The sequence below is a fragment of the Epinephelus moara genome, chromosome 10 (genome assembly GCF_006386435.1).
Source record: "Epinephelus moara isolate mb chromosome 10, YSFRI_EMoa_1.0, whole genome shotgun sequence".
In the NCBI taxonomy this organism is placed as follows: domain Eukaryota; kingdom Metazoa; phylum Chordata; class Actinopteri; order Perciformes; family Serranidae; genus Epinephelus; species Epinephelus moara.
The window spans coordinates 6,732,655-6,743,137 of record NC_065515.1 but is presented as its reverse complement, the minus strand read 5'-3'; the positions used below and the strand labels follow the sequence as shown (position 1 = coordinate 6,743,137).

At 39.8% G+C, this 10,483-nt stretch overlaps 2 protein-coding genes across 3 annotated transcripts in view; one reads left to right on the top strand and one right to left on the bottom strand.

Moving 5' to 3' along the window:
- The first annotated feature begins 1,052 nt into the window (after positions 1-1,052).
- si:dkey-66a8.7 (PI-PLC X domain-containing protein 1) lies at positions 1,053-7,069 on the top strand. The gene is made up of 6 exons (XM_050054267.1): positions 1,053-1,533; positions 3,065-3,201; positions 3,314-3,442; positions 5,078-5,233; positions 5,313-5,496; positions 5,599-7,069. Exons 1-6 carry the CDS (start codon positions 1,452-1,454, stop codon positions 5,847-5,849), a joined length of 939 nt encoding a protein of 312 aa, XP_049910224.1. The 5' UTR covers positions 1,053-1,451; the 3' UTR covers positions 5,850-7,069.
- A 67-nt stretch (positions 7,070-7,136) lies between these two features.
- gtpbp6 (GTP binding protein 6 (putative)) overlaps positions 7,137-10,483 on the bottom strand; it is a 5,132-nt gene continuing 1,785 nt past the window's right edge. Inside the window, exons 2-10 of one of the 2 annotated variants that reach the window (XM_050054264.1) lie at positions 9,738-9,854; positions 9,563-9,633; positions 9,353-9,483; positions 9,191-9,261; positions 8,947-9,105; positions 8,645-8,853; positions 8,400-8,548; positions 7,362-7,514; positions 7,137-7,275 (exon numbers count right to left, since the gene is read on the bottom strand). In XM_050054264.1, coding sequence (XP_049910221.1) covers positions 7,149-7,275; positions 7,362-7,514; positions 8,400-8,548; positions 8,645-8,853; positions 8,947-9,105; positions 9,191-9,261; positions 9,353-9,483; positions 9,563-9,633; positions 9,738-9,854 — 1,187 coding nt within the window. In that variant the 3' untranslated portion in view covers positions 7,137-7,148. Of the gene's footprint in view, positions 7,276-7,361; positions 7,515-8,399; positions 8,549-8,644; positions 8,854-8,946; positions 9,106-9,190; positions 9,262-9,352; positions 9,484-9,562; positions 9,634-9,716; positions 9,855-10,483 lie in introns of both variants that reach the window. The other variant, XM_050054263.1, reaches the window with a different exon arrangement.

Below are 10,483 nucleotides of genomic sequence, written 5' to 3'. Positions count from 1 at the left end.
ATGCCCCAATCCTTTACTTATTCTTTCAGTGTGCACATGTGAGTATCTTCTGGACTGATTTCCAGTTGGATCTCCAAAGACATTTTGACAAGAACATTTCACTTAAAGATTTGATTTGTTAATAATATTCAAAAATCCACATTTTCCAGCCAAACATACTGTCACAGTCCAGTGGTTCAGACTGGTGGTATATGTTGTAGTTAAGGGGGTGGGAGTAGATTCTGTGCAACCTTCATCTGGCTTATTTTGATTTTGTATAATATTTAATTTTATCTGTATCAGTTTTTGTTGTTAATTTTATTTTGTCTATTAATTTTTTCTACATACATGTGTATATGTATGTGTATGCATGTATGTATATATATACATATATATATATATATATATATATATATACATTTTAATAAATTAAATAAATAAAATAAATACACTGCAATACACTTTAATAATTTAATTTTTTTAATGTTAATGAATAATGTGTTCTTTAATACATTTCTACAGTCTTGTGATTATTTATTATATGTACAAGTAACTATATGTTATGGTGTAGGTTGCTGTAAAAAAAAAAATCAAGGAAACAATAAAAAGCATAACTGAAAAAAAAATCTAAATTTCTCAAAAAATTAACAATATATAATTATTTGCTGAACATCTTAGCTAAATTTAATATTCATAAAACAAAACACTGAAAGAAATTCCCCTCGTACCCTTCTTTAAAGAATCAATATACATATATATATATATATAAAATAAAAATTCAAATTAGGTAAACCCCTGTGTGTTGGTTCATAACTATGGTTCATAATCGTCTTTTTTTTATTGTTTTTATTTATCTATTTATGTTTTATTTTATCTAATCATTATTATTATTCATAAAAAAAATAATTAATTAATTGGGATTTATATTATTAAATTTATTACTGAAGTTTGTGCTTACCTGTTATACAAAGTTTAAAATGGAAAAAATATTTTAAAAAACAAAAACAAAAAAAACCTTGAACTTCCTGTTTGAGATGTTGCTCCGCCCCCTTTCCAACGTCATAGCAAAGAGTCTGCGGGTGCTCTGATACAGGAGTATGTACGCTAGGGCGAAGAGTAAATAACGCTAAGGACACCTATTACACAGCAATACTTACAAGTGGCCCGATTGTCCTGAAGTATGCTATAACCCTGGAATTCCCAGTGTTATGGGAATCCAGTGAGCTACAGCTGGGACACGATGCACCGCAGCTGTCAATCATCTCTACAGGAAGAATCAGGAAATTCAAAGTTTCATCCTCCTCCTCTTCTTCCTCTGCTGTGCGGTGTGTGGTGGATCATTTAAAGGAATCAGACAGAGGAAGGGGACAGGATCGATCACATGATGACTAACATACACACACACTCCTCGGATCTATAGCTCAGACCTGGGTTTAGTGAGTCAGCCTCAGGTCCGGGACTGACGGAGCGACATGGAGCGCAGCTGCCAGGACTGGATGTCAGCTTTACCCGAGGAGCTGTGGGACGTTCCTCTGACTGACCTGGCCATACCTGGTGAATACAACACTTCTTTTATCGTTTCCAACGTTACTTTTAATGTAGTTAGTGAAGAGGAGGAGGAGGAGAAGGAGGAAGCTTGTGACTTTTACAGCAGCTGGTGTAAAATGGTTATAACAGGGACAGAGATGGTGACTGATCTGCAAACTACTGACTTTGATAAATTAGTTATAGGCCTGATGTGTACATGACTTTTGGTATTCATATCAAATTAATCAAATATCAATTCAATTCAATGTTATTTATAAAGCCCAGTATTGAGATACTTGACACTATATAAAGCAACATGATGCTTACACCTATAATACAGTGATATATATATTATTCTGCATTTTACTTTTTTAAATTAATCTTTATTGAATCAATTTTTGTGATAACAGCATAATGAAATAATAAAATAACTAAAAAATAATAAGAACCAACAAGACAAAAACTGTTTGGGTAAATGCATGATACACAGTTTTACGATATTATTATTTTTAAGATATTTATTTATATATTTTTAATTTCACTTAACTTCAGTTACTGTAATTCAATTAAAAGCCCGGGCTATTATTTGCTTAAATCACTGACATCAACAGGCCTGTATTTGGGACAGGCCTTTAATTCCTTTCACGCAAAACTGTTGCTCAGCAAAGATCAGAAATACAATCAAAGTGTTTATTTAAACCAGTATGAATATTACTTGTTAAAAATTAGGCCTCAGATAATTGCCTATATAATGAGTCATTCATTTGATCTAGCTCCAACAGACATGAGAGAGACAGGAAGTTACAGCACGTGGGGATTACGGCACCCGGCATACTGACACAACACCACCTTATCCTGTTAAAATAATATTCATAACTTGTATTAATTTTTATGATTCTTTTGATCGGAGGACGGACTACACAAATATGAATAACTTACAGGGTAATCGAGGAATGGACACATAATTTGAGGTAGCCAACAACCTGGTTTTATACATCCAAAGAACTTCTATTAAAAAATGTACTGCTTTGCAATTAGACCAGGCCTCTAATTGAGACAGGCCTTATTATTGGGGATAGAGGGGAAAGGTGTCTGTGGCTGTTTGCTCTGGTTATTCAAAATTGACAAAAAGCCAATAAACAAAATATTAAAAAAACGATATACTCAGTACTTTATACACAAAAAAAGATTCCACCAGTTTAAGCCTCACACATTTTTTGCCCTCTCCATGTTATTATTTTATGATCACATGTAGGCTGTTGGTTTAGTGAATTAGTTAATGAAAAATATTTATTCAGTAAGTCTGACTGAGATCAAGATGTCTGGTACAGGAAAGACCTGGGGACACATTACATAAGCTAAAATATGCTGTACAGTCCATAGTCAGTCATGCAACAACAACCAACACACACACAAGAAGAATTCACTCATTCAAACATTCCTTCCTGACCTCAGAAGGATGACGTGTATCATACCAGAAGTCTTACCTTGTGCAGAGTTGGTATGAGGAACCTTTTAAAGCATTAACGTGTCTGTACATTTACACCTGTTTATCCAGGGAGCCACGATGCCATGAGTTACTGCCTGGACTACAACTCCCCCCTGGTCCCATCTGAATCAGACTTCTTCAGACTCCTGGATCGACTTTTCTCCTGTTTTACCAGACCTGCCATATTTAAGTGGGCTACAACACAGGTGTGTGTGGTATAAACGTAATCAATGAGTGGTGTGAGGACCCCTGTGGGACTATGAAGGCACTGCTGTGGTGGAAGTATTTTAACGTTTTATGAATTGCCGTTCCTCCCAGGACAGAAGCGTTGAGGAGCAGCTTTCGATGGGGATTCGCTTCTTTGATCTTCGCATTGCACACAAACCCAACGACCCATCCAGCGACCTCTACTTCACACACGTCATATACACACACCTAACAGTTGTGGTGAGTATAATCATCTTAAAGGTCTGGTGTGTAGGATTTAGAGGCATCTAATATTCATAACCATTTTCATTAGCTTGTAATCACCTGAATTGTTGTGTTTTCGTTACCTTAGAATCAACTGTGTATATCTACATATGGAGCAGGTCAAGAATGGACAAATCATTCACAGGCTCTAGACAGGGCCATCTGCGTTTTCACGTCGCCCACCAAAGTTCTCCTACACGCTTGAAATACAGAAGTTTCAGTTCTGCAACCTCACTGCTAAATACCACAACATCCTTCACAGTGTAACTTTAAAGGAGCTGTGTGGGACCCTAAGAGCTATGACATAAGCCATTTTTACACAGAGATCGCACTTTAGGGCTGCTACAAAGTCCCTTCTTCATACCTCCTTTGCATTTTGACACAGAACCAAACAAAAGCGGCATCATTCTGCTCCAGTGTGTGATCATACACAGCATCACGGCTTCTCAGGATTAAAAGAGGCGTGATATAACACAACAGCGTCGGCCTCTAGTCTGACATAAAACAAATGCGTCAACAGCGCTTTATAATCTATAACAATGTCATTAAAATGGCAGTAACAATCATTTACTATCTCTATTATACGGCAGCTGAGCTCATCGTCTGCTCGGAGGGTAAGGAGCTCCCGGACCTCATTGTTTCCAGATTTATGGACATTTTCAGCTGCTGTTCTTCTTCTTTGAGTTAGCAGCTAACTGCTAACAGCTAATTTATTAATCTCCTGTGGTGGGTCACACACATAATACGTCAAAGCGTCACACCCATCCTACCAGCTGTCCTGTTTATACATACATGTTTAAGCGCTGTTACTACCTCCTGTGGCAGCTTAAAGGTGAGACCACTCCCCTAACTGCTCAGACAGTGCTAACAACAGCAACAGTGCTCACAGAGCTAACAGTGTTAACAGCAGAAGGGAACAGGAGGATGGGCGCAACACTTATGCAACACTGCTGCTCTGCCACCATGCATCAAGACTGTGTTATCTACAGTAACCGCCGTGTGAGCGCAGTGCAGAGCAGCAGCAATTAACCAGCCAGTGGGACACACAGGGACTCACAAGCACTAACATGCATGGACTGCTGGACCGTAGCACAACAAAGAACAGAGAAGCTCAGATTACAACACACACAGAGGGAGCGTGACTTTGTTATCTGCTCAGGACGCCATTACTCCACGGTATCGTTACACAGCAAATAGTTGTGTTTCTATTGATGCTCTGAATGTCACAGACAGAAGCTTTAAAGCAAGCTTCAACGTTTTTCAGGCCAAGGACCCTCTAGCTTAAAAAGAGACGGAGCAGGGACTCCCACTACAAATATTTTATAAACTGCATTTGAGATAATTTCCTGAATATTTTCTGGTCTTCTCTTGTTTGCATTTGCCCGTAGCTGCTAAGTCAGTATTAGCTGTAGCAATACCAGGCGTGTTAACCTCTTCCTCTGCACTTTGGCCATTTGCTTCAGAGTGGGCGTTATGCAAGAGTCTCTTGCTTGAGAAGTTTCAAAATGATCCATCCCCTGCAGTAACTAGGGGTCGTGAACCCCCTGTTGAAGATCCAGGCTTTAATAAAAGTTTCAATTTGGATTTTTATACCATCTGCCTCCTTCACAGGAAACACTGTCGTCCGTCGCCACCTGGCTGGAGTCTCACCCAAAGGAGATTGTAATTCTTGCTTGCAGCCATTTTGAAGGAATCGGCGATAAACTCCATATATCGTTCATTTCCTCCCTGAAGAAGCTGTTTGGATCAAAACTCTGCCCCCGGAAGGTTAGCTCTCTCCTCGCACAGCTGGTTCACGGTATAAAAACAACACACTGCCTTACACACTCTAACCTGCCCTCCACAGGAATCAGACCTGACCTTGCGGAGTTTGTGGGCATCTGGTTACCAGGTCATCCTGTCTTACGAGTCCCAGGCTGCAGCGAGATATCAGGAGCTGTGGCCTGCCATCCCTTACTTATGGGCCAACAAGCAGACAGCACAGGGAGTAATCAGTTACCTGGACTGGAACAAAGACCTGGGACGTCCAGGTGAGTTTCATTTACACTTTGGCCCAATTGTAGTATGAGTATGCAACATTACAGCATATTGTGTGTGTGTTTCCATTCACACACTAACTTATGTTTTTCCAGAGGGCTTCTTCGTCTCTGGCCTGAACCTCACAGCTGATCGGTATTACATCACCAAGAACCCGAAGCAATCTTTGCGGACGCTGACTTTCAGTAACTGGGAATGTTTGAGGAGATGGCTGGAGGAGCAGGTACCTGGGTCAGACCCCAAGAGCCTCAACATCATCGCAGGCGACTTTGTGGGTCCACTGCCACTCTGCTCTCTGGTCATCGGACTGAACAAAAAGCTGCTACGGAAGAGTGCCGTCAGCTAAAAGAACATTTTTACTCCATGGAAACTGATCCCAAAAAAACCACTGTATACCTCATTTTCTATTTTTCAATACTTCTGTCCATCTATAAGCACTTTTGTCTACATTAAAGGAACACTCCGGCCCCCAAATGACCATTTGAATATTAATTACTCGCCCCGTGTTACCGTGAATTTGTGAAGAACGCTTTTGTTTTCTTACGTGCCTTCAGTGAACAAAGAATCCAAAAACTGAGAAATTTTTAATGAACTGAAGTCGTTGGGGTCCACGCTTAACAACAGCAAAACTATATCAAAACATCAGTTTACAAACTCGACACAACTTGTATTATACTACAGTTATACTCATGCAGTATAATCCAAGTCTCAGTATCCAGCTGTATGCTCAGTACTTCCCACACAGTCAGCTGTTTCCGACGGGGAACCAAACTAAAAGTGAAACTCATCTATGCTCTCGTCTATGCCAAAGTCCATTGAGAAAAACAGTGATTTAACATTGCTAAACACAGGAGCTGCTGGTCTATACTGCCTCAATTAGTTAGTTTGTTTGTGTTAGTGTGTGATTTTGGTGTTCATTCAAATTCACTAAAGTTGCATGATAACACATATAAACTACTAATTGAGGCAGTGGTAGACCAGCAGCTCCCATGTTAAGTGAAGTAAAATTACTATTTTTGTCAATGGAGTCTGGCCTTGAAAAGAAAATAGAAAAGTTTCACTTTTAACTCAGTTTAAATACTACGATTTTAGCAAAAATTAATGTGTTTGAGAAGCACTGTGCATACGACTAGATAAATGAGACTTTGATTATGCCGCATGAGTTGTATGAGAGTTCGTAAATGATTGTTTTAATATAATTTTGCTGTTGTAAAGTGGACCCCGACGTCAATTCACCACAAATTATCTCAAGTTTTAGATTGTTCAGTCCCCAAGACATCTGAGAAAAGCGTTTCTTCACAAATTCAACGTGACACAGGGTGTGTCATTGATGCACAAATCGTCATTTGGGGGTGAAATTCTTCTTTAAGACTGGAAAATCTATATTGACTAATCTCTGTTAAGATGCTTTTTCCACCAAAAAACATTCTGTATGTTTTGAATCTACAGCTCTGATGTGCAATGTGTTTACAAGAACGTACATTATTCTTTTACAAAATTATATTTTCCGATATTTTAATGTACTGTACAATACATACAGTCTTTATTAAAGATGTTTGTGGCACAGCTTGCAGTCCACGTGGAGCAGTTATTTCTTTGGCGCTGCTGTCATGCAGCAGGACGGATCAACCTCCTCTCTGCTCTGCTATCTGCCTGTGAACAGCTTGTTGTAGCGTCCGTACGCAGCGGTGCTGATGATGACCTTGACGACAGCTGAGCCTTCATCTGCATTCACCTGCACGTCTTGAACGGTGGCTTCCTTGTACAGCCAGCTGTGGATGGAGAGGTGCATTAACTATGGATGCTTCTCTTATTCTAAAAATAAAATAAACGCAGTGAGAGAAACAACAGCTCTCACCTTAGCTGAGGAGAGCTGAGGTCAACGATGAGATCTAAAATGTGTTTTCCTGTAGAGTTTACAATCTCCTCTTCCACGGCTTTCCTCAGCTCATCCAGGCCTCGCTCTTCCAGGGCAGATATGGGCAGTGCGTTGAGCTCAGTTAAATGATAACTGAAAGGGAAAAATACTTTATTTTTATAGTTAGCATTCACACAGCACACACAAAAAGGTCAATAAAATGATGTCATTCATAATAGTCTCTTGGAAAATGATGAGAATTATATGTTTGTGAGTTAGTCATCTAAATGAAGTGTCTTATATGGTTTTGAGTGCAGTTAAATGTGGCATTTTGTGATGTAAATTTAGCTACGTTGGTTAATTTGGCTTTGTGATGCAAGAAAATATTCAACGTAGTATAAACTCTACTGTCTAGATCTACAGGCTGGTGAGCAGATGCCTATATTTTCTATTTTCTTTCCTTAAATGATACGTAAAACTTTCGGACATTGGTTCGATATTGAGCGAGACCGCTGCAGCCAGCATAGGCAAAACAAGCTGCTTTATAACCATAACAGTCAGTGTACGTCCCCTAAAAGTGCTTGTTTTGTCACTGACAGGCTCAGATTGTTGTTATAGGTGTCTGACAACACTATGGAAAGGATCCCTACAGAGATAGACTGGAGTCCGGTGGGTTTAGCGCTCGTGATTTCAGGTGTGTTTCATGTTAAGCAAAAAAGATCTTACTCTTTAAGAAAAGGTCTATCTCTGTAGGGATCCTTTCATAATGTTGTCAGACACTTATAATAACAGTCTGAGCCTGTCAGTGGCAAAAACACATTGAGTGGAAGTAAACTGACGGTACATAATCGCTCCGAGTGGTTACATTGCAGCTTGTTTCGCCGCCTCTATACTGGACCAGTTTCAAATATTGTTGTTCCCATTTGTCACTAAAACACAAAAATTCAGGAAAATAGGGTCCAACTTGTTTTTAGTTTCCATTCTAAAAGATTTCCAAAGTAAAATCTATGTTTAGAAATCTGGATTTTTCTCTCTTACTTGTCAACAAGGTCGATTTTATTGTGGACTTCTATCATGGAGTTCATCAGCCTGTCTGGGATTTGCAGGTTCTTCAGCACATTCAGTACGTTCACCTTCTGATTCACCGTCTCTGGGTGACTGATGTCTCTGACGTGAACCAACAGATCCTAGAAGTGCGAGACAGACAGGTCAACAACTCTACTCCAAAACTTTAATACTGCATTTCATCACAAACGCCCTCAATATGAGCAGCAGGTACATACTGAGTGTTTAATATCCTCCAGCGTGGCAGAGAAGGAGTCAATGAGCTGGTGGGGCAGCTGCGACAGGAAGCCGATGGTGTCCACGTACAGAACGGTCATGTGACTGGGCAGCTGGCCTGCATGGACGGTGACATCCAGTGTGGCAAACAGCTGGTTTCTGGGTTGAAGACCGCTGTCACCAGTCAGTGCTTTGATCAGGGTCGTCTTTCCTGGACAAAACAAAAGAAGTGTGATCAACACCATCAAACTGCTAAATGTTGCAGTATCAAAGCAACGTGCCAGCTCTGTCTCCTGTCTCTCACCACAGTTGGTGTATCCTAACACAGAGACGATGGGGAACTCCTTGTGTTTGCGCTGAGATCGCAGCAGGTGCCTCTTTCTCCGCAGTTTCTCCAGCGCTGAGCGAATCTTCATCTCCCGCTCCCTCAGCAGCCTCTGCTGGACCTCCAGCAGTGTCTCACCTGTGAGGACCCATCACCAAGCTGAAGCAATCACTAACATCCAGGCTGACATGTGCGTGCTGCTGTTCATCGCTCAGGATGTTACCTGAACCTCCGATGTATCTCGACCCTCCGCCCTGCTGATCCAAGTTTGTGATTTCATGTTTCAGGCGAGATCTGCGTCACATGAGGACATTTTAAAATTCCAGTGATTGATTGAAAACATTAAGATGTGTCAATAATGGGATGTTTGAGTGGTCAAAGTCACCTTAACAAGGGGATCTCTGCCAGAGAGATCTGCAACTTGGCCTCTTTCGTCCTGGCGTTGCAGCGGAAGATGTGGAGAACCACTGAGTATCTGTCAAAGACTTTAACCCCCCACGCCTCCTCCAGTTCCCTCTGCATGAATAAAAAAATGGTCGTCAGTGTGTGGAACCTTCCTGTACGCAACCAGAGAGCGATTTTCAGATCAGCTCACCTCAGACAAAGGAGACAGACGCTCCACGTTCACAAACACTGCAGTGATTCCTGCTGTCTTCCTGATTCTCTCTGAACGAGGATTAAAAGCACAGATGAATCGCATTAAAGAACTCTCTGCACAGACTCACAGGTGGGAACAGAAGGGATGATACCTGTTAGAGACTGGAAGTTGCCTTTGCCAAATATCCTCTTCTTCTCTGGTGTTTTGGTGGAAAGGATGATCTTGTCCACCACCCTCCAGTTATCCAAAGTGTTAATGAGCCCCTCAGCCTCGGCCATCATCAGCTCAGCTGCAAAGTAAGCAGTAAAGTGAGTGAGATAAACGCCCCAGCATGATCCACACAGTCACACACAACACTGCTGACATACAACAACATTTATGGCTCCATGAATTCCTCATATTTTCTTGTCTTTTCTTGTCTAATGTGTCACATATTTATAACAAAAACATATAACACGTAAACAGAATAATTCATATTAAAAACTCAGTTATTTTTTTTACTTTACTGAGCTTTTCTTTTGGTACATGTGCCAGATTTGATCAGGTCCCATGTGCCATTAGCCATAAAACTATAAATACTCAAAATATTATTTTATTATTTTAGTTATTATTATTATTTTTGTTTTGCAGTTTTCCTGTTTTCTTGTTGTATTTTGTTTATTTTTGCCTTGGATTTTTAATTATATATCTATATAACTCTATGACATAACGTTTGCTTGTGTGGACCCCAGGAAGAGTTGTTGCTACCTTGGTAGTGACTAATGGGGACCCAAATAAATTAATAAATATATATATAAACAAATAAATAAATAAATAAATACATAAACCACAATAAACTCTCTTTATTATATATATATATATATATATATATATATATATATATATATATATATATATATGTGAGAAAGAAATACAGTG